Here is a 23,599-nt window from a genome sequence, read left to right on the forward strand (position 1 = left end):
CTCTTTATTTTTCAAATTTAATTAAAAACTTGATTTAATTTGAATAAAATACAAATGATTTGATTGTGAACATCCAAATTCAAAAATTAATTTTAATTGCTTATTTAAGAAACGACTAGGAAAAGGAAAAAAAAAAAAACAAAAAGAAAATCCTTGTCACATATTTGAATGATGAACCGAATTCTTTAACCTTTACAACAAGGGCAAAGGCGCAACGACGTTGAGCGTATTTCGGGTGCAACAACGACGCTACAGCCATTTACCCTGGGTGTCTGAGAGCACGACTACTTTGTCCAATCAAAGTTGGCCTTACAATTCTCTAACACTGGCGGCTAATATACAAATGGCAGGTCAATCTAAATTACAAAATGGCGAACAGCTTGGAATTATAGCTGTTGAATCTTATCTAACTTACATTGCTACATGCTTGAGATTTCAGCTTCACTCACCCTTGGATGATCCTAGAAACTGAAAACAAATGCTTCCTGCGAGAAAAGTTCTCTGAATACCACAATGATGTCATATATACAAGCAGATGCTGATGTCAAAATTAACAACAGTATTCCTCAGTTTTGCTGTGCAAAAAATAGTCCTGCTTGACGCTGCAGTTCTGTGAGGCAGGTAACACCATCACCCTCAGAAGACTTCTGACAACTTAAGTTTGCAGTGAAATTGAGCAAACTTTGGATCAAGACCACCATATGGTCAACACAATGGTCTGCGGGCAAATTTTCTTCAGATTCCTTCTTGTGCTTACCATATATAGCCTCAAACTCTGTGGACTTTGCAACAGCTTTTTGAAGTACTTTGTCAGGAATTCCTGAAATGGTTACTAGTAAGTGCTTAAGATTCTGCATTTCTGCTATTGACTAGGTGAGAAATTCAGATTCACAGTTTGAAAATGCCAGTGTCCAGTGTGCAGATTTTAATTTCTATATGCAATGAACCAAAAGATACTTCCTGGCACATTAATGACAAACTATCCATAAAATATTTTCTTGGTATCCCTGTTGATTCTATTTACCTTTCCAAATTTTTTAAGCATAAAGATCAAAACAAACTGAATGGTACAGTTCTTGATGCTACTATGAATCACTTCAACAGCCACTAAATTGCATGATCACCACAATAGGTTCTTGTTTGGTGGGACTAATAGATGACAACAGAAAGCAAAGAACCTCACCAGCTAGTCGTGCAACATTGACGCCATAGCTTTTGGGACATGCACCGGGGCTCAACCTATAAAGAAATGTAACTTCTTCCACACCTCCAACTCCATTTCCGACTTGGCAAGCCATATGACAGAGCGAGACCTGCACAAAACATTAAAGATAAATAATCACACAACAAAACTCAAAGATTTTATTGATTAAGAAAGGCTAAGACGTTCATCTTGATAAATTTTAAACTGAGAAGAGAGGCTCATGCATTTTTCAATCCATCGATAATTTATGAACTCATTTATTAGAGACAACCTTGGTGGGTGATCAATAATAAGTCTAGTGTAAAGCCAGCCATGAAGTTAAAAAGATTCAGTTTCAAGCAAATTTAACAGGCAGAACATACAGAAGCATACCCTGGGGTCTTTCTTATAGTCTACAGCTAAGCGGTGATAGTGAGTTGAAAACAATCCACGGCATTGCACTTTATGAACAAAGTGCTCAAGAACTGACTCCCTGCCAAGGATTGAAACCCAGAAGAAAAAACACTGAGACACTAGATAGTAAACTGAAATTTCAAAGAAAATGCAGCATTGGTGAGAGGAACAATCATTGTAGGTTGAAAGGCTTATTATAAAAAGGCAACTTAAAATATCCATGATGACTGAAACTTACGCAATGGCTTGTCCATCTGAAGTCGATGTCCCACGTCCAAGTTCATCTAGCACCACCAATGAATTACGAGTTGCTGATGACTGCAATAGCCATATTAGATGAGTGCAGAGTAAAATGCTTAAATACTCAAATCACTAGAGATCTATAACCAAAAGATAGGATTGCTGATTTGGGACCTGTCAGACGCTTCTAATGCAAATGAAAAATATAAGGGAACTCATAAGGGAAAAGAACCTGTATATTGATGTTTAGCATGAAATGGCAGAAAAATAATAATTATTCAGACTAAACCAAACTATCTACCAGCCTAACAGAAAAATGCAAGGAAAATCAGTGATAGTTTGCCAGTTGGTCTATGTTTTCCAAAACTTGTTTATCTATAAGTTGCAAAAAGGTAAAGAATATAAAACACATTCATCAACTTCCACATTTTTCTCGTAAGCCTTTTCATGTCCCCTTTCTCCCACATTTCAATACTTGTACAAATGATGATGAATATACCTACAAAGTTGGTTTAGGCTACAAAAGAATCTCACCAGCATTAATGCAGTTTCTGAAAGCTCAGTCAAAAAGGTACTCTGGCCTGCCATAATATGATCTTTAGCACCCATACGGACAAAGATTCGGTCAACAGGTGAAATTTCAAATATTTCTGCCGGGACATCTGCTCCTACCTGGAGAAGAATCAAAGGTATAGATTACAGAATAGCACAAGGAACCGCCCAGTACCCAGGCAATCTCAATATTTAAGAAGAACAAACCTGAGCCAAGATTACAGCTAAGCACACTTGGCGAAGAAGGGTTGATTTTCCTCCCATGTTAGGACCAGTAAGGAGTATGAAACTGGCATTGCCATGACCACCTATGGTAATATCATTGGGAACGAATTCACCCTTGCCTAAGGAATCACTTCTAAGAACAGGATGTCCTAAACTTTTAGCAGAAATGTATGGCTCTTCATTTGAACATGAGTCTAAGATAACAGGACGGCATGTTGGCCCTTCATAAAAGTCACTTGCAATAGCCAAACTGATTAGAGCATCCAGTTCTGCAACATGTGTCAGCCAATATCAACCTTTAAACCGAATAAAAATTGTGGAAAATGTAAATTTTCTTTCTACTCTTCAACAAAATGATGCCTTGAACCCATAAATAATTTTCTTGTACAGAATATTAGAGTGAAGAAAATAAAAATTAAGGAAACTATGTAAGCCTAAAAAATAATAAAGAAACTATGGTGGAGTAACACAATTTTGGTTGGGGAGCACTTCAAGAAGTAAGCTTCAACAGAAAAAGAAATAAGTTAAAAACGAAAAAGAGGAACAATCAGTTTGCAACACATGCCGATACAACAATACAACCATTAACAAATACCTCTTTTGGTCAAAAAAAGTGATGAGGTCTCTTCAGAGAAGAAAATAAATTATCTACAGTTGACAAACTAATTCATTTCGGAGGAACAGCTATTGGATTGCAGGATTAAGAATGCATGTAATAAGCTCCCATCCAATAAAATAAGTGTCAAACCTGCTGTTGCAGCAACCATCTGTCTCCACTTATTATGGTGTTCACAAAACTGTCCAATCAACCTCTGCAAAATGCTCTTCAATGCTGACTCCTTTTCAGACTCAGCTTGTGAGAGCTCTCCCAATAATTTCTTAATGTTTGGAGTCCAGTACCTGAAGAAACCCTGCTTGAAACAGATGAAAAGCCAAAAAGAAAATTCAGTATAAGGTCATGCCAACAAATGCAGATTTAGAACTAACTACTCTTGACTAAGTCAATAATCATGGCAACAGATAACACCTTAATTACAATACACGCAGCCTTCCTTTCTAATTAAAATTCTCAATAGGCTGATGTCAAGATTAATGGACAGGTATAGTATCAGAAGGCATGACTCCTCCGATTTGGAACTACACAGTTCTGGCGTGGCATGATGGACATAATGAAACGATTACAACTTACAGATGTCAAATGAGAAAGAAATGTAACCCATGTCCTCATGGGAAGAATATCCACATTGTAAGCTTAAGGTCCACTCCCACAGTAAATTCTGAGTATACCCCCCCACCCCCCCCCTCCAAAAAAAAAAAGGAGAACTGGGTCACAACCAAAGCAATAGAAGGACAGAACTTCGATAATTTAATTTGTCCAGATGCAACAAATTCATCTTAAATGCAGAGACATACAATATATTTTTGTTCTTCAAGTTCTGTGCTTAATGATAATCACCTTTTTGGATGATCGTAACTCATAATCACGGGGAACACTCCCACGCAAACTTTCTGGTACCTCTAGCAAGTAAAGATCTTTGCCAATGGTGACATAAGTGATCTGTTCCACATCATAAGAGAAGTTTTCAATTTATTAAGACGAAAAAATTCTGTGAAGCACACCACTGAAAGATTAAAGATCAATAGACTTCCAGAAAAGTTCTTACTGATGTGTCTCCAAGTAACTTCCTTTGCTCCTTGAGGTGTTTAGTTAAACTCGCTTCTATCTCCTTAACTTTTTTACAGGCAGAGTCATAGTCCATATCAACGCCACCATGAGGTATTATACGACCAGAATTATTGGCTTCCACCCAATCAAAGGCATCCTTGAAATGTTTCAGTATTGAAACGATAGCAGGAAGACCTTTGCCTGCACAAAATAAAAGTTGGGAGGTCAAAAATGAATTGTGGCATAGTTAAAAATCACACCACTCATACCAGGAGTTAATATATGATGTAGCTGTCTAGACTCAGTATTTTCCAAAATGGCACCCAGCGATGAACATGCTTGATCCATTAACTCGCAACCATGTAAAGCTGATATAAACTCTTGAAGCTGCTTCTTTGCTGCATCCTCGTACAAAACTACTTTATTTGAATTTCTTCCATTAGCTTCACTGTGTTTGATCAACAAAATAATACATAAATGGTTTTATATAATCTTCAGGAGTTCAAAACAAAACAACTGATATATTCGAACTAGTGCATGTGAAATTCTTTCTAAGCTTTTACCTACTGGCAAAGAGGCGAGCAAGTAAGCGCTCCATATCTGGTAGCCTGGACAAGGCTTTTCGAAATTCCAGTGCAAAAGGTTGATTTACCCCCTATACAGGATGTAAGATATCAATCAAAATACAAGTATATTAATTATCACCAAATTTACTAGCTATTCAGTCCATAGTGAGAATACAATGCAATGCCCCGAAGCATATTGTTTAGTTCAATCCAGGAAAAAAAAATTGAAAATAAGACAAAGGATTTATCAAAAATCAGGTGCAGGAAGGCTAATATAAATTCAAATAGAAATTGCCCCGGTGACAACAAACACAAGAAAAATATAGCAACAACATCCGATTCCATGGACTCAGACATTCTGTTTAAATGAAAACGAAAGAAAGAATTATCCAGAAAACTATTTCATAATTAGAAGCATGAATAGCAGTAAACAAAGAAACAGAAAACCCACCCGTAAACCAGCAACAGCATCCTGTCGTTCCCTTATTAATCCTGAATTATATAAAGGCCTGGCTAGCCATGTCCTCAGCAACCTCTTCCCGAATGCTGTCACACAATGATTCAACTGTGCGTACAGCGTTCTTCAGGGGCAAATAAATCAGTTTAAAGTGAGATGAAAATGGCAATAACATGCAATAGTATGACATTAAATAGCCCATGACAAGCTTACCCTGAAGAGTCTCCACTTCTACTGTTCTCAAAAACCTCAAGGTTCTCCAAGGCAGGAGCATCAAGAACCATGTATGGTTTTTTGGCCATATCCCCAAAGCCAGAGCATGGAAGTAATTCAAACTTTGCAAATCTAAGCAATGTCTCATCTAGAAAAGACTTCTTTAGATAAAACAGAGTGCCTCCAAGAGCTGAAAGCACTTGACTTCCACTGTCACCAGTGCTTATTAGCTCTGACAAAATGTCGGGAAGGCAGGTCAACCCATCTCCTTCTGCCTGAGAATTAGCAACATTGGAATCTGCTTTGTTTAAAGATTCAGCAGTTATCCTATTATAGATATTTTTGATCTCCAGAACAGTTGTTTCAGCATCCCAAAATTCTGAGAGAGGGACCAAATCATTCACCAACGGATTTCTTGTATGTCTCAGGATTGCTCTTTCAGTTTCAGGACTGAGCATATTTGCAGGTTTTATAATTTCTACAGGCCTTAGCTCAGATAACAGGCAACACAACACACTGCAGTCTAAATCATCCATAACCTGGTTGAAGGGAGAAGCATACATGGTCAACTTGGGACTTCAGATTAACATTCACATCCAAGAATGAGAGATATAAAATAAGGAGGGGTCTTGACACATTAAAATCTAAACCCAAACCTGTCCAAGAATTATCCTGCTGGTAGCAACATCAACCACACAGATACCAAAACAACGGTCAGTGCTTTGGCTTGCGGGGCTCTGGTTGCTTTCAGTCAGTGCCATCAGGTAAGAAGCATCTGGATTTGCTGACAGCAATTCTCCCTCAGTTAGTGTTCCTTTTGTAACTACTGCACATATTTCACGTTTCACCACCTACAAACAATGGGAAAAAAATGTTAAGAACTTTTATTTTTCTTTTTCTCTTTTCCAATTTTATGTACCAAATTTGACATGAGAATCTGAAGATATAATGGCAAAGAAAGAATTGCCTAGGTAGTATGTGGCAATTTCTAGATTTGACTTGTGTATCTGACTACTAGAGGTGACATAGTGATCAGCAAATAATATTTTAGTTAGCATAAATGTTACAAAAGTAAATGTATATCTAGAATCCTTATTCAGTAGCCAATTCTTGGAAAAGGTAAAAGAATATTTGATAGCTAGAAACGAAAGACCCAAAAATCCTAGAATTCTTAAATAAATAAATCAACAGACCTTATCTTTAGAACCTTTCTCTTTTCGACGAAGCTCCAACTGTTCAGGTGTTTCAGTTTGCTCAACGACAAGAACCCGATAGCCCTGCTCTGTCAAGATAGCTCAAATGAAATTTTGCAGAATACAAAAGGTGTTCATAAAAGAGAAGAAAAACCCTCAACCTTTCTTGCCAATTTCTCCACATTCATTGAGAAGTTCCTCTCTGGAAATCCACAATGAGGTTGTTCTCCCTAAGAAATGATGGATGTTAATTATTACTTGAAAAGAGCTTAACAAACCATGAATCTAAAAGAGATATCCACTTTTTACAGCCGAGATTAGCCCACAAATGTTTTTAGCTAATGAATTTCTTCTTTCTAACTACTGCGGCAAATGTCCTCCACAAAATTATAGATCAAAAGATATAACAATTTTACTTAACCGAATTCCTCCAAATCAATTCATACCTTCATATACTGCAAGTCAAGTTCTTTTGCTCCTACATGCGCATCCATTTCAAAAAGTTCATAAAATTTGCCCATCTGCTTGAATGAAAAATGAATGTTATTCATTTTATGGTGCTAATGACAGTGACAATTAGGACAACAGAACCCAGCTTTAATTGAATGGAGTAAACAGCAGGCATACCTTAAAAAAGATAACCTTGTCCATATGCTTTGACTTGAACTCCCACCATTGTTTCTGTATGATCACAAATTGCTACTCAGTGAATCTAAAGGTGATTTATACCTCAGAAAACTTGAAATAATAACCGTGCAAAGCTACTACCTGGCCTTCTGATAAATTTCTTAAGAAATCAGGTGGCAAGTAGAGAGTCCTTGGATCATAATATACATCTCCAGGGCGTCTTCTTTTTGCATCCCTGAGGTCTCTGTTTCAGGATCAAATCTCAATTCAGCAGATAAATATATATTGCATGTATTTTCTACATACAGTTTACATAGTCGTTGCAACTAAAGTGGAAGGAGCAATGATACAACCAAACAACTTTAAAGAGGGAACAATTAGAAACAATAGAGTAGCTGCAACTATCTGAAGGCTGCCACCAAATAGAATAGCAACAGCAAAATGTCACAAACATGCAAAAGGAGTAACTTACAAAAGCTTAAAAGGAAACAAGAATATGTAACAAGAGCTTACGGTCCAAGGAAGTGGAACTTGTCCGCTTCACGTGCACTAAATCTCTCTGAGACATCACCCATTACTGGATTATCAAAACCATTAGATAACTTATCACCTGCATCAAAGCATACTCAGTCAATATCCATTGTAGATATCAGAACTTGATCTTTATTAGATGCAATGGCATGGCTTCTAGTGAAATAATAACAGAAAGTTGAAAAGAAACCAATTTAGCTTATTGTGGACAAAGGGTAAGAAGAAATCAGCAAGACAATAAATCTAAAAACAAATTAAAATGTAAATGTAGCTGAAATAGTTCCTAGTTTTAAAGGAGAGCGATAATAAAAAAACCACTATACTCCACAAAAACTCCTATTAAGATAGGAGCAACAGTCATAGTAAAGTCAAAATTAGAATAGAAATAATCTAGAAAGTAGTCTATGTGGAACACCAACTTAAGAGTCTGATGAATCTCCAATTGCTATTGCCAGATTGCCTGCTTATCTTTTTGTAAGAAAAATTATAGAGGCCATGTTTTCCACAGGCATGATGGCACTATGTCCACAAGAAACTTAAATTATACAAACAATCTGCCCATATCTTGCACACTAATTTCTAGGTATGATACAGGGAAGAAAACTAAATCTCGCAGACCCAAAAACTGTAAAAAGAAATTAAATATAAACAAAACATAATCACTTACTCCCAAAAATCTTCACAGGCTTAATGATAGGAGACTTAAAGTCAGCATTAACTGCATTTCCATCACTCTTGCTCTTCTTCACTCCACTTGATTTCCTTTTCCTTCCTCTCAAAACCTTGTTCTCCTGCTCATCAACAAGATCCACTTCCTCATCCTCACTTACATCCTCCTTTCCTACATTCTTGTTCCAATCATCATCACTAGAATCACTTCTATCATCACTTATCTCATCCTCTACATTTTCCATTTCCTCGTCATCTTCAACCACCACTTTCTTGAAAGAATCACGGCGAAGTCGTTTCAACAAGCTTACACTCTCTTGGACCCACTCAATCTTTTCCTTTCCCAAATCCAACAATTCATCTTCGCCATCGTCGTACTGAACCAAATGCTTATTACATTCCTTATCAAAAGATTTCACACAACCCTCGTACCAGGCCTTATCCAAGGGCCAGTAAACCCTAATCCTCTTGCGCAAAACATCTTCACCGTAGGATTTGGCCGCAGCGGGCGTTGAAGGAGGAGGAGAGGGAGTTTGGCCGATGACGAGGCGAGATTTTTTAGGGTTGGATTGGAGAGGGGACGGGGTGGTCGGACTAGGGCTTGGACTCGGGGTCCGATTAGAATTAGAGTTAGGGTTAGGGTTTGGGTTCGAGTTCGACTTATTAGGGTTTAATTTGGAGATAGTGGGAGAAGGAGACGGCGAATTAGATTTAGAAAAAAACGAAGTAATTTGGCGCTGTGGATTGACCAGTGGGGATCTGCCATTGTTTTGGCGCTTACCCGGAGCCATTTTAATTTTACTGCGGAACAAAAGAGAACAAGAAATGAAAGCAGAATAAAGAACATATGCCTTCTTTACCTCATTCAATCCTTCTGCTGCCTGCTCCTTCAACTTCAATAGAGGATACTAGGTGTAGGTGGCGGGAATGTTTCGAGGAAAATCCCGGGAATTTTTTGTTACAGTCAGTTCCAGACCATTTGGCGGGAATCTGGGGGCAACGGTGTGTAATTAGCAATGTGGGCTCCGCCACTGCACATATTGCTTGTAAACTACAAGGTTCGGCCATATTTTCCCATTGGGCTCTAATTTTGGTCCTCCATGGCCCAACCTAGTCATTGAATTAAATCACAGAGCCGACCGGGCCCAATCTTCCAAGCTGCAATCCCCATCCACCTACCACCACAACCGCGCGCTCACGCCGATCGATCATCTATCTTGATGATCCCCGCTCTCAGAAAGTGGAGCAGAATTTCGATTTTGCTTGGTCACAGCTTAGATTCTCAATCCCATTACTCAACTCTTTCAAGGTCTTATGGGAATGGGTATGGCCAACTCTACTCGACCACCACCGAGCTACTCTCTCTCAATCAGAGACAAAGACGAGGAGCGAAACGAGTTCACGGCGACGGCGGAGCCAAATGTTCTCGTGGTAGCACTCTGTCCTTGTCTCGTTTGCTTCATTATTCTTCTTATTGTAGTCTCTATCGTTCTCATTGTCAAGTTCCGTGTCTTTTGCCACACTCCTCTTCACTCCATTCTTTACAAAAAGTACTGCTAAATAAATCTACGAATGTTGTTGCTTCTTCATTGACCAATCACAATTTAGCTACCAATATTTTGGATTCGAATTGTGTGAATTATAGGAACGTTTCTAGTGTTACAGATGATAATCAAGATTCTGATGGTGACGTGGAATGTGATGGGAATAATTCTGAATCTGAAATTACTAGTGTTAGTTATAAGTCGACTGCTGATCCTAGGGAAATAGAGAGGGTATGCAAGGTGATCGATGAACTGTTTTCATTGGATCGAAACATGGAGGCAGTGCTTGATGAATGTGGAATCAATTTATCTCATAATTTGGTGGTAGATGTGTTAGAACGGTTTCGGCATGCTAGAAGACCAGCTTTTAGGTTCTTTTGTTGGGCAGGGGACAAGCCGGGATTTGCCCACAATTCTAGGACTTATAATTCGATGATGAGTATATTAGGAAGGGCTAGACAATTCGAGACGATGGTGTCTATGCTTGAAGAAATGGGTGAGAAAGGGCTTTTATCGATGGAGACGTTTAAGATTGCTATGAATGCTTTTGCTGCTGCCAAGGAGAGGAAGAAAGCAGTTGCTATTTTTGAGTTGATGAACAAGTATAAATTTAAAGCAGGTGTTGATACTATTAATTGCTTGCTTGAGAATCTTGGACGGTCAAAGCTTCCTAAGGAAGCCCAACTGCTTTTTGATAAGTTAAAACATAGATTTACACCAAATTTGACGACTTATACTGTGCTGCTTGGCGGTTGGTGTAGGGTGAAAAACTTGATGGAGGCAGGGAGAGTGTGGAATGAGATGATTGATAAAGGATTTAAGCCTGACGTTGTTGCACATAATATTATGCTTGAAGGGTTGTTGAAGATTGGGAAAAGGTCTGATGCAATCAAGTTGTTCGAGGTAATGAAAGCCAAGGGTCCTTCACCAAATGTAAGGAGTTATACAATTATGATCTGGAAATTTTGCAAGCAAAGTAAGATGAAGGAAGCAGTTGAGTATTTTGATGAAATGCTTAAATTTGGTTGTCAACCGGATGCTGCAGTTTACACCTGTTTGATCACAGGGTTTGGGAATCGGAGGAGGATGGACATTGTATATGACTTGTTGAAGGAGATGGAAGAAATGGGTTGTCCTCCGGATGGGCTCACCTACAATGCACTAATCAAATTGATGAAAATTCAGAAGATGCCAGATGAAGCTGTGAGGATATACAAGGAGATGGTCCGGAGTGGCTTTAAACCAACAATTCACACTTACAACATGATCATGAAATCTTACTTCCAGACTGGAAACTATGAAATGGGCTGTAAAGTATGGGACGAGATGATTAGAAGGGGGTGCTGCCCTGATGATAATTCCTATACTGTCCTCATCGGGGGGCTAATTAGTCAGGACAGATCGGGAGAGGCTTACAAATACCTAGAAGAAATGTTGGAGAAAGGAATGAAAGCTCCAGTGCTTGACTACAACAAGTTTGCAGCTGATTTGTCTAGAGCCGGTAGAAGTTATGTACTGGATGAGTTGGCTCAAAAGATGAGATTCTCTGGTAAATTTGAAGTCTCCAATGTCTTAGCAAGGTGGGCTGAGACGACAAAGAACAGGGTTTACAGAAAAGATCGTATTGAAACTGATTGAAGGTATTTGCTGAGGACCATTGCTACTTGGATATTAAGATGCCACATGGATGATATATTGTCTGACGTTACTTTCCAAGCTTAGCAGATGAACGGTGCTGATGTAGCTCATCAAGTACAGCCATACTGATGTTTGTTTGTTTATTATTTGTCTACGTACTTGAGATTAAACTCTGAAGATTTATGCATCCTTGGATTTTATATGATCATATTTTGCATACAATGGTTGGTCGACAGCGCTTCTTTTATTTTTTGATTGATTGTTTTATTATTGTGCTTTGCATCTTATAATTCGTAGATTATGAACAATAACAACAAATAACAATATGACTTGTTAGATATTCTGTCTATCAAGTACATGCATACTGATGTTTGTTTATATGGTTCTAGTTATTTCAGTTTAAAATCTGAATATTATATGTATCCTCTGATTTTATTTTATGTCATCTGCTATTATTTTTCTGCCTTATTATGGACATCCATTTTACTGGAAGAAAAATAGAAAACCGAATACCTCGAATCCTTTTTTTTTTTTTTTTTTTCTCCATCATTGCAGACAAACACAAACTACGGTACCATACCATTGGCTTCATTCTTCGTCGTCTGAAAGACTAAAACACGTGAAAAATATGACGTTTACACTCGCAAGTTTTCTCGTGATTGAGTTGATATCGAATAGGTTTGGTTTTTATGATTTATGAGTTGGGATAATTTTAGTTTTTGAGTCATTGACAATACAAACTTTGACCAATATCGAATGTGGCAAATCCAACCAAATCCTTTAATTTTCCGAATTACACATTCTAAAAATTTGATTCTCGTGATTGGTATGAATCTTGTACGTCATGTCCTCTAATATATGATTATACGAACGTCAATGTCGTGAACGTAAAATAGATGACATGTCGTCTTATAGCCACTGATTTTCCTTTTCAGCTTTTTTTATTATTATTTATTTGAATGTACCCGTTTTATTTTAGTTACATTACAATCCATTTAATAAAATATGTGCGGAACCTAAAAATAAAATTAGCGCAGACAGTAACCATAATTTTTTTTTCCCAGCTTCTTAATAATTTTTGTTGTTTTGTTTTGTTTTTTTAAATCGAGGGTTAAAGCCTATTTATCCTCAACATAGTTCCACCCTTGGTTAACGCAACAAATGAAAATGCCATTACCATAAATTGAAGGGCTATTCTCATTCACTGAAGAATATTAGAAGAAGCTGACAATCTAAAGCCATATTGAATTTACGGAAATATTGAGCATGATGCATGAAAGGATCCTTAAACAACAATAAGATGTTCCAATTTTTTTTTTTAAATATTAAACAATGAATGCTAGAAGATGCTGATCGTAAATGAGAAGATTTGTTATAGGAGGAAAAAAGAATAATTGGATTCATATACACTAGAATCATAAAGTGATTACTTTTGAAAAAATGTATGAAAATGAAGTTCTTTATTGGAGTAATAAAACCGTTGTTTGTTTGGGGTGGCGGTGGGAACCAGTACAAAACGGCTATATTTTGGCCTTCATAGTATTCAATTTCATTCAGTTCGCAAGTATTGATATGTTTATAAAGTTATGATACAAAATTTGTGTTATAAAAATGATGTGGTATTTATTTATTAATACTTTAAAATTATTTCATTAACAATAGGATGTAAAAAGTCGACTATTATTAAAAAATGACAGTCATTAATTGGCAATACATTATTTGCAATAAAAACTTTGTATGTCAAATTTATAAGCACATTGTTTACTCTTTAGATGTCAGTTTGGTAATATTGTAGTTTTAAAATAATTGTTGTTAATTGTACTGTAAAAATACTTAGTTGTGAAGATAATCAATTAAATGAATGATAAAATTTGTTTTTAAAAATATTATAATTTTTAAAAGTAATATTTAGTAAATCTTACTGTTAAAGTTGATGTAAAAATATAAACGACTGAGTTATATATAACATTAAATAAAATTTATTCACATCTTAAAAAAAAAACAAATTCTCAAACCGCCTTTAGTTTTGTGCAAGTAAGTTTGCAACTTATTCATTAAAGTTCTTTCACGCGCTGGGCGTGTGTGTCACTTATGTTGGCCAAAATCAATTGTTTGTTGGGAATGTAAGGAAGCACGGGAAAGTTTGTTTTGATGGTTCGTGAGTAAAAAAAGAGCAGCTTTGTACGCTGGTTAATGAGCAATCTTCAGGAGTCGCTTCGTTTCTTGAGAGATACACAGGGAGAGAGAGAGAGAGAGAGAGAGAGTTCTCTTGATGAAAGTTTTTCGCTGTAAGTAAATTAAAGTGTGGAATAGCTCTGTAATCAAATAAGAAATCGCGCGGCTTGTTTCTTTTTTTTCTTGGATGGAAGTTGGCCACCTGGTGGCTGAACCATCATCATGAAATCTGTCGTCTTTGTGATTGGCAATTGGACAATACAAATTTCTGGAAAGAAGGAAATCTCAGTGCCACACCAATTGCATAAACAAGAAATGAAGTGCGCAAGACTTCTGCTGTTTGATATAACTGGATAATACAAATTATATATTGTTGTGCCAAGTGAATTAGATTTACTGTCACAACCCAATTTCAATGAAATAATTATTCTACCATATGGATATTTGATTTAATAAGTTAGTAAATATGTCAAAAACATTATGGTAACAAGCTGTTGATGGCTAAATATACTAATGTTAGTTAATTTTGATTATGTGTCTAGATATGATGGACAAATAATTAAATGGACGCGCAAGCGTTATTAATGATAATGTGCACAGAAATCCCCTGCTTTTAGTTAATTTCTTTGATTTGCCAAAATTTACTAGTTGTTTTAATTAGCATGTAGATATCTATTATTCCTTTTATGGATTTTCCTTTTTTGGCGAAACAGCTAGCCCATGTTTTCTGGGTATTTTTTATCAAGTGATTTTGTGTAATACGGTGTGCTAAACAATTCTTGATATCTTTTGCTGGTTTAATTAATTTGTGGCTGCAGGTAAAAAGAAAAAGAAAAAGACAATTAATAACGAAATAGATAGAGATAGCGGAATTAAAAAAAAAAAAAAAAGATTAAAATGAAACGGCAAAGCCAAAGATAAAAACTTCGTACGTCCAGAGAGGACTGCGTTGCATGCGGCTTACGTGGTGCTGCTAAAACAAAGCTTCGGCTGCCAAATGCTGGCATTTGATTCTCGTCACTATATTTCGTTTTCGTTAATTTCATAGCAATTTTATTTTGAAAAATACCCAAAAAGACCTTAATCTTTTCAAGGTAACAAAGAGAGAATGCCACTACCTTCCTTGTATATTGATGGGTAATTGTGAACGAAAAGTTTACAATAATTGAAAAAAATAAGATTTGCTCAGACCAAGAGCTAGCCCAGCAATAAATAAAGCCTTCCCTTTCAGACAAGTTATTGTCTTAAACAGCAGAAAAAACACCAGCTTCTTTTGTTGAAATTGAGACAAAAGCTTAAGACACTCCACTTGCTTCACTTGCTTTTGTCCTATAACAGTCACAAAATTTGCGGCTCAGTCTTGCAGGTCCTTTTCTTTCTCTTAAACTACTCATTTCCTCCAGGATTTGTTTAATTTCCCTTTTATCTATGGTTATTATATATATATATATATAATTTTATCATTCTTTTCTTGGCCATCCCTCTAAATCATCATTTTTTTATATATTTATATAGAATTAAAAGAGATGAAGAGGTTAGTCATTTGTGCTTATACAATACTAAATCGGACAATTGAGATTCATTAATTTCCATATCAAGTGGATTTTTCACATTTTTGGAGTTGTTATATATTTATTTTCTAATGTTACTTTAGTACATATCTTATCGCATGTTGAATGGATCACTACTTTGAAGATCTAGGAGTCTGGGACTGGTTACCTTGTGCATGCAAACATCACTTCCGCATATAAAAAAATTTAAAACAATTTTCCCTGATCTCTTTTGAAATCAAGTATTTGTGTCTATTATTTATGATAAATCTTTCTTCATTTCTAATGATTACGGATCTGAAGAAAGTTGACATAGATCGACTGTTTTGGCAAATCTACTTGAAATTTTGGAGAATCACACACTAAAAGTAGCCAAGGGACTCAATGGCATACATGATAAAATTGTCTTTGAGGTCTTGGCAAACAAGTACCACTTGAAATTTTGGAGTAGTAGTCAAGGGGATTCAATGACATACACAATAATAGTTTTTTTACTAATCTCACAAGAAGATCATTGATATTCTTGTGTAACATTTCCAATTTCTTGTTCAAAACTACAGCTTAACTTTGTTTTGAAAAGGAAAGACAATTTAAAAAGAATTTTGAATTTAAATTTCCCGCGTTACAAATGATATTTTAAAATATATGTACTTTTTTTCCCGCGTTTCAACTAATAAATAAAAGTATACTTTTTTTTTAATCCAGTTTTGTAGCGGTCCAATTATAAGAATATATCACATGCTAAGACGCACGCTCTTAGTGTGTGTATATGTGTGAGACAAAGCCACTTGGCTACGTCTTCACAAATTTATTTATTTAAAAAAATAAGAAATTTACTTCACTTTCACTTTCACTTAAAGTCTATATTTTAAAAAAGAAAATTTATTTCCTTATTGTCTTAAATTTTACATTCTTTATGAAGAAATTTATGTATATATTCTCTTAATTGATGGTTTTTTAAAAAGAAAATTTATTGTTTATTCTCCAAATTTCATTTTTTAAAATATTTTAGTTATTTGATATATATATATACATATACATACATACATTTATATACATTTATATTTCAAACATTATAATTTTAATATTATAAATTCTAAGTTCTCTTAAAACTAATTATCTAGTGGTTAAAATTTCCTTCAAGTCAAAATAAGGTGATTTAAAAGAGTTTATTAAATATTCACCTCAGTGTAATAATAATAATAATAATAAAACACAACAAAACTTTACAACCTCAATGGAATTGCTTCGAAATTTTACGTCGTAATTCACCTTGTAGAAAGATCCTAAGGCAAGTTCATCGGAGCAACAGCCAGAAGAGGGTTCATCAAAATTATAGCATAGTTTAGATAATTTAATCCAACGGTTAAATATAATTTTGCAATGCCTAAAGGGGTAGGGGGCTGCTGTGACTCCCTACATGGAAACGGCAACACTAAAACGCTACAACATTAAACCCAAAATCTTATTAAAGATTTGCTTCCGGAATCATTACCCTGATAAGTAATTATGGAAGTTATGTATTATTGAGAGCAAGAACCCTTACATATCATGTATGTGTGAAGAATATTTCTTTTTTTTACTTTTACATGCTCCAATTTGCAATTTACCATGAGATCGCAGAAATATATTACTCTTGGGTTGATCTCAACTTTGAAGAAGATGACGCTCAGCTCATTGATAGCGGCTCGGCCGGTTCTTTTCTTCATCATTCTGGTGAGTCTACTTTGCAACTCTATAATTACTTCTTATTCCTTCTTAACCGACTTTTGTAAATTTCAATTGATGGAGAGGGAAACACGAAGAAAAAGAAAAAAAAAAAACTAAATTCCGCTTCAGTTGAAACTGCATGTCTTGTAAAACTATTGCGATGATTTTGATTTTCTCTCATGCATCTGACATCTATTCCGTAATAATTTAAATATTGAATTCTTGATAATATTTTCATCATCACGTGAATTACCTTGGACATTAATGCAGGCACTCTCAGTGTTGCTGCTCCCAGCTTCACTAATCCCATATTGGTATAAGATGACCAAACATATCGAGGAAGACGTGGCTTTGAGCTCCAACCAATTGCACTCAGCAATGCAATCTCAAATTGAGAGCATAGCAACACTGCTGCATCCTATAAGTTCATCGGCTACAAATTTAGCAAGAGTGATAAGTTCATCTCTCAATAATGGGACTGAACTCTCATTCTCCGAGATCGAGACTAAGGTTAGTGTAAACTAACTTAATTTCACAATCATTAGTCAATTTGAGAGACTAATTCAGATGAATAATATTTGTTAAAATATTATATGCAGGTGGCACCTTCATTGTTTCAAGCATTCTTGACAACTCCTCACGCGTCACAGATTTCATATATTGGATTGGATGGTCTTTTTATTAGCTACTATGTTGACGGCAACCAAACCCTAGCATTGTACTCCAACTCTTCATTTTCTCCGAACCCGAATGGTTTCCCAATTGCAAAAGGGAAGTACACATGGTACAAACAGCCCGTGGATCGCGACACGGGAAAGCTTTATGGAGAAGCCATTGTGACTAAGCCCTCGAGCGTAAGCACAAGCACCTGGTTTCTTAAAGCTTTGAATAGTACAGATGGACTAGGCTCTTTAGGAACTGGATGGAGTAAAGCTCGAGATGCTTTATTTCTTAACACTGCTGGTATAAACGGAACAAGAGGAGCTGTCTCGTTAGGGTTTCCAGTCAAGCCAATTACCAATTTATTTGCTGGCATAAATCTTTACGGTGGGAGGCTATCGATAGCAACAAACGATGGGAAAGTGTTGGTGCAAGGGATTCCAAATACTCGGATGACCATTGTGAACGACTCAATTTCCTTCCAATTGATCACGAACACAAAGACTAGGGCACAGCAAATGAATCCTGTTAAGAATGTTTCATGCACGTCCGGTAACGGAACGTTATCTATTGGTAAAATACATTACAAGGCTTACTGTTCACAATTTGAAGTCGCGGGTGTGAAATCGGTATGTTCTATACATGTGATTGCTTGATATTTTTAAATCTTGCGCATGATCTGCTAATTACTGAACATTTTGTGTTTGTGTATTGTGATTAACTAGGTTTATGCGCTGGCCATGCCGCGCAAAGGATTGGTCAGCCTTGTACACAGAACTAGCAAGCGTGCTCTCATTCTCCTTATCGTAATGACTGTTGGCGTTCTAATTTCCATGTTGACTTTTGTTTTCAAATCGGCTAGAGCTGCCAGAAAGGAGATGCATTTGTGTGCCTCGCTCATTAAGCAAATGGAGGCGACACAGCAAGCGGAAAGAAAGAGTATGAATAAGAGTCTTGCCTTTGCAAACGCCAGTCACGATATTCGTGCTGCCTTAGCCGGGATTACTGGTCTGATTGAGTTATGCTATGTAGAAGCCGGTCCTGGTTCCGAGTTGGAGACTAACTTAAGACAAATGAATGTTTGTGCGAATGACCTGTTGGGTACGTTTGTTCTTTAAATCTCTATTTATTTGTTAATTCATTTATATTTATCTTTTAGTAACTCATGATGTAATAGAAAGATGTTAGTATTTTAGAAACTGCGCGGAGCTTCGCATTAACTAGTACAGTACTTGTGTACACTTGAGCTTGCTAAAATTATTGTTATTTTAATTTTTTAGGTTTATTGAATTCTATTCTTGACACAAGCAAAGTTGAAGCTGGAAAGATGCAACTTATAGAAGAAGATTTCGATGTGGGTGAACTACTTGAGGATGTTGTTGACTTGTTTCATCCTGTTGCTATGAGAAAAGGAGTAGAGGTGGTCTTGGATCCTAGTGATGGCTCGGTGCTTAAGTTTTCAAAGGTTAAAGGTGATAGGGTAAAACTCAAGCAAATATTATCAAACTTACTAAGCAATGCAGTTAAGTTTACTTCTGAGGGTCACATCTCAGTTCGAGCTTGTGTTAAGAAGCCTAGTGCAATAGGAAATCCGTCGCTGTCTTCTAGCCGCCACGGTTTCTTACAATCAATATCCTGCTTGTTTTACAAGAACAAGAAAGCACGCGGTGATTTGGAAGCAGTGAATGCAGCTCAGAGAGATGAAAATGCTATGGAATTTACTTTCGAGGTGGATGATACAGGTAAAGGGATTCCCAAAGAAAAGAGAAAGACGGTGTTTGAGAATTATGTTCAGGTCAAAGAAGGAGAAGGAGGCACCGGCTTAGGACTTGGCATCGTTCAGTCTCTGGTACGTAAATAAAAATTGATATACATGTGTATGAATACATTACTATCTCCTCATCAATTATATATACTTGTGGGATTTATTTTAGCTCAGTGAAAGAACATCTCATCTGTATTCTGAAACTGCAGGTTCGTCTCATGGGCGGAGACATAGAGATTGTGGATAAAGAGAACGGCGAGAGAGGAACTTGCTTTAGGTTCAATGTTTTCCTTGCAATACGTGAGGCTTCCGCTAATGATAATAATACACAAGGAGAGAAAGAGTTGGCTGGTGGTGATTCCGCAGCCGGTGACACTCAATTACAGCACATGAATTTGACCGTTAAAGCTCCTAGTCCTAGCCTGAGCATTCGCACTAACAGCCCCAGGCTAAATATTCTGAGCCCTGGTTCCAGGCATGAGGGATCCCATGTTGTGCTCTTGATTGCCAACGAAGAGCGGCGAAGAATTGCACAAAAGTTCATGGAGAATCTTGGGATTAATGTATCGGCTGTAAGTCGGTGGGAGCGCCTTCATTCTACTCTCAAGAGGTTGAAATCCAAGTTCGGCAGCATCCATTCCCCTCACAGTTCTTTGGGAAAGTCAGATCTAAGTTCAAGGAGTGACAGTGAAAGTGCAAGTTTTAAAGAGGTGCCGTTAAGTGCCATGGAAGGAACCGAGCATAAACTGCAGGGATACAAACGGAGAGGCGCACCGAGCTTCATACTTCTTGTTATTGATGCTACCGCCGGACCGTTTTTGGAGCTTTTCAATATTGTGGCTGAATTTAGAAGAGACCTTCAATGCAACTGCAAGGTTGTTTGGTTAGATAAGCCGACTTCACGCAGCATTAATTTTGATGGCCTTGAAGACGAGACGATGGATCCAAATGATGATGTTCTGCTGAAACCTTTTCATGGATCCCGTCTGTATAAAGTCATAAAACTTTTGCCAGAATTTGGAGGCGTTCAATCGAAACGTCATGGGAAAGCTTCTAGAGACGCCGGTTCCTCGTCATATTCAAAGCATCCTTACAGAACGGGAAAATCAAGAAGCAAAGCGGGTCGTCATGAGATACAAGAGGAGGGTAGCTCGAGCAGTGAACATTCGAGGAGGGATATTATGCCAAATGCTTCTGTTCTGCTCAAAACGGGAAATTCTTCGGGTGAAGGACCGAGGAGGGATATTATGCCAAATGCTTCTGTTCTGCTCAAAACGGGAAATTCTTCGGGTGAGGGTAGCTCGAGGTATAAGCAAACCGAAATAGAGGAAGAGGACGGTGAAAGAAGTCAAGCTCAAAAACCCTTGAGAGGGAAGAAAATCTTGGTAGCCGACGACAGTATGATGCTTAGAAGAGTGGCCGAGATTAATCTTAGGCATCTTGGTGCTACCGTTGAGGCTTGCGAAAATGGAGAAGCAGCTTTGCAACTAGTTCGCAGTGGCCTAAACGATCAAAGAGATCTTGGTGCTCCTCACATTCTGCCTTATGACTACATATTAATGGACTGCGAGGTAGTGACACTGCTTCTATCAATGTTAGATTTACAGAGCATCTGTTTTACAGTCTGGTACTGAATATGTTAATTTACATTGCATTAAACTAATTGTGATTCTAACTAAAATTATCTATAACCTCACTTGCTTGTTTGCTAGATGCCGATAATGAACGGGTATGAAGCAACGAGAAAAATTCGAGAGGAGGAGAAACGCAACCAAGTTCATATCCCAATCATTGCATTGACTGCCCATATCTCTGGTGAAGAAGCTGATAAAACCATTGAAGCTGGAATGGACGTCCATTTAGGCAAGCCTCTGAACAGAGATCATCTGATGGAAGCCATCAAATACTTGCACCGTAAACTACCTTGTTCATCATAGTGTATTTGTCCCGTGCAAATCACACAAATATGCTAACTCAGTAGTCATGACCTTTTTGCTGTTGGCTCTGTGAAAACGACCTTCTCGCTGCTGGTTTTGTTTTCGTTAAACAAATATGATAGCGTCTAGTGTTAATGCATATATGTATATACAACTCTGTGTTAAATGGTAATGACCATTTCGTTGCTAGTTTTGATAAACAATAAGACATGGATGCATGAAACTTTTAGGTAACTAGCAATTCTTCAAACCTATTTTGAGTTGGGTAGAAGCAGTAATCGCTGCAAGGACAATGAGCTAAGTCATTGACGTTGATTCAAATGGAACCAAAAGGATGTAGTTTCATCAGTTAGCATCACCTAGGTGAGTTTGAAATATTGCTGGAGAGAGCGATGCAGCTGAGATTTAATTTGGTCCTGCTATGACAGAGAAGATTGATGAGTAGCTGAATTGCAATGTACAGTATTGGAAATGCAGGACTTAACAAAATCTTAATTCAGTAAACAAAGCATCTACAGAAAGTGAAAATGAAAATTAGTCAAAGAGTAATTTAGCATAAAATCTCTAGGCATCAAATAGGAAGAATATTATGGTTCTTGATCTTGCACGCGCTACAGCTAAGACGGTATTACAGATATCAGAAAAGAATTCCCATACAAATTTTGGGTTTGCACCGAGAAGTAGAGTTAGTTCTAAGTTATTTTTGTTTTCTTTGACTTCACATGAGGCTTCTCAGGGACATCCGTATCTTCTTCAGAAGCGCTTTCAACTAAATCATCAGGAACATCATTTGGAACATTGTGCTTGGTAATGAAGTCTTTCAATACGCTCATGCTTTGCTCTTTCATGGAAACCAACTGCTCTGAAATACTATCCTTGTTTATTGCATTGATAGAATGTACCTCTGACCCAAGGCGAAGTGTACATACAACACGAGACTTAGGAGGAATCACATCGCCACATTGAACCTCCATTCACTGCAAATGTCACCGTAATCAGTTCACTGAAAGATGTAACCTTTTCACTTTTAATTTTATGAATCATAAATTATTTTGAAAGGATTGATAAAAAAGAGATGACAGCAAAGCTTAGTTTCACAAACAGATATTAAAAAACATGCAACCTTCAAATTAGAGTGCTTTAGTTGACGCAATTGGAACATGATGCGTCTAAGCTGACACAAGCTCATAATGCACAAAAGTTGCTCCATCTACTTACTACCCATAAACAGCTCCGAAAGAAAAGAAAAATTAATATGAAAAATACAACTGGCAAACAATTTTAAGCGAGAGCATATTACTCGTATAAAAGATAGATTTCAATTAAAATAAGAAAGAAATCTCAAAAGCCTCTCATATGTCAACCTAATTCAATTTTCAGTCGGCAGAAACTAGATATAAAGAAAACAATATGTCTGAAACAGACCCAGTAAGGCGCTAATCATAGTTTCACAATTTAATTTCGAGCTACTGTCTCATTTCTCCCTCAGCTAAGCAATTTTACTAAAAAAGAATATGCAAAATCAATATTTCAATTACACAAATTTATGGTCAGTATAAGAATATTAAAAAAAAAAAAGCAAAAATGAAAAAAACCAGTGAAAGAACAACTGACCTATTAACGGCGTTGAGTCCTATATATGTGGGAACTAGGATACCGGGAAGTAGCAAGTCGGCGGACTAGAACCAGAGGTTTTTAAGTTTTGAGCAAGAATTATTCTGAAGCGTTCCCGTAGTCCCAACAGGTTTTAAAGCTTAACATTTACCTCCCCTAAAGTTTTCTAAATTGCATCTATCGCCCATATCTCTTTACTTTTTCATTTTCCGTACTTTTTGTGAATGGGGTATTGAGGTGCGTGAGCCGAGCCGGCAACAGACGATCCAATTCTCTCTCTCTTTTTTTTCTTTTTTTTTTTTAAAGTATTCCATCTAAAATAGACTGAGACTATTTGATGGCCATAGGGCATAGGCTCAGCAATTTCTTTTCACACCAGGACTAATACGAGCTTCCCAATTATCTCCCAAAGTAACATACAAGTATTTTCTTTCTATTTTAATCCTTTTAAGTGAAGACATAACTCCGTT

At 36.9% G+C, this 23,599-nt stretch overlaps 3 protein-coding genes across 4 annotated transcripts; 2 read left to right on the plus strand and 1 right to left on the minus strand.

Annotated features, from left to right (window-relative positions):
- Positions 1 to 140: 140 nt before the first annotated feature.
- Positions 141 to 9,514, minus strand: LOC18047460 (DNA mismatch repair protein MSH6). Of its 2 annotated transcripts, XM_006444420.2 has the most exons (21): positions 8,535 to 9,510; positions 7,850 to 7,946; positions 7,478 to 7,580; positions 7,337 to 7,390; positions 7,156 to 7,230; positions 6,871 to 6,939; positions 6,710 to 6,793; positions 6,173 to 6,367; positions 5,517 to 6,055; positions 5,298 to 5,427; positions 4,844 to 4,935; positions 4,550 to 4,728; positions 4,279 to 4,481; positions 4,071 to 4,172; positions 3,363 to 3,525; positions 2,597 to 2,883; positions 2,372 to 2,509; positions 1,836 to 1,915; positions 1,577 to 1,676; positions 1,184 to 1,313; positions 141 to 820 (listed from the first exon to the last, which is right to left on the minus strand). In XM_006444420.2, the coding sequence occupies exons 1-21, from the start codon at positions 9,325 to 9,327 to the stop codon at positions 567 to 569; spliced, it is 3,867 nt and encodes a 1,288-aa protein (XP_006444483.1). In that variant the 5' UTR covers positions 9,328 to 9,510; the 3' UTR covers positions 141 to 566. The 2 variants fall into 2 exon arrangements, 1 of the variants encoding a protein (XP_006444483.1); XR_002906305.1 differs by lacking the exon at positions 1,577 to 1,676 and having other exon boundaries at positions 729 to 820; positions 8,535 to 9,514.
- Positions 9,515 to 9,680: 166 nt separating this feature from the next.
- LOC18047461 (pentatricopeptide repeat-containing protein At3g62470, mitochondrial) lies at positions 9,681 to 11,951 on the plus strand. Its single transcript, XM_006444421.2, has one exon. The coding sequence runs from the start codon at positions 9,757 to 9,759 to the stop codon at positions 11,716 to 11,718; it is 1,962 nt and encodes a 653-aa protein (XP_006444484.1). The 5' UTR covers positions 9,681 to 9,756; the 3' UTR covers positions 11,719 to 11,951.
- A 5,154-nt stretch (positions 11,952 to 17,105) lies between these two features.
- LOC18047462 (histidine kinase CKI1) lies at positions 17,106 to 21,648 on the plus strand. Its single transcript, XM_024189566.1, has 7 exons — positions 17,106 to 17,159; positions 17,424 to 17,663; positions 17,753 to 18,442; positions 18,539 to 18,914; positions 19,094 to 19,662; positions 19,788 to 21,149; positions 21,291 to 21,648. Exons 1-7 carry the CDS (start codon positions 17,106 to 17,108, stop codon positions 21,513 to 21,515), a joined length of 3,516 nt encoding a protein of 1,171 aa, XP_024045334.1. The 3' UTR covers positions 21,516 to 21,648.
- Positions 21,649 to 23,599: the final 1,951 nt, after the last annotated feature.

Source organism: Citrus clementina, unplaced genomic scaffold, assembly GCF_000493195.1.
Source record: "Citrus clementina cultivar Clemenules unplaced genomic scaffold, Citrus_clementina_v1.0 scaffold_3, whole genome shotgun sequence".
NCBI classification, from domain to species: Eukaryota; Viridiplantae; Streptophyta; class Magnoliopsida; order Sapindales; family Rutaceae; genus Citrus; species Citrus x clementina.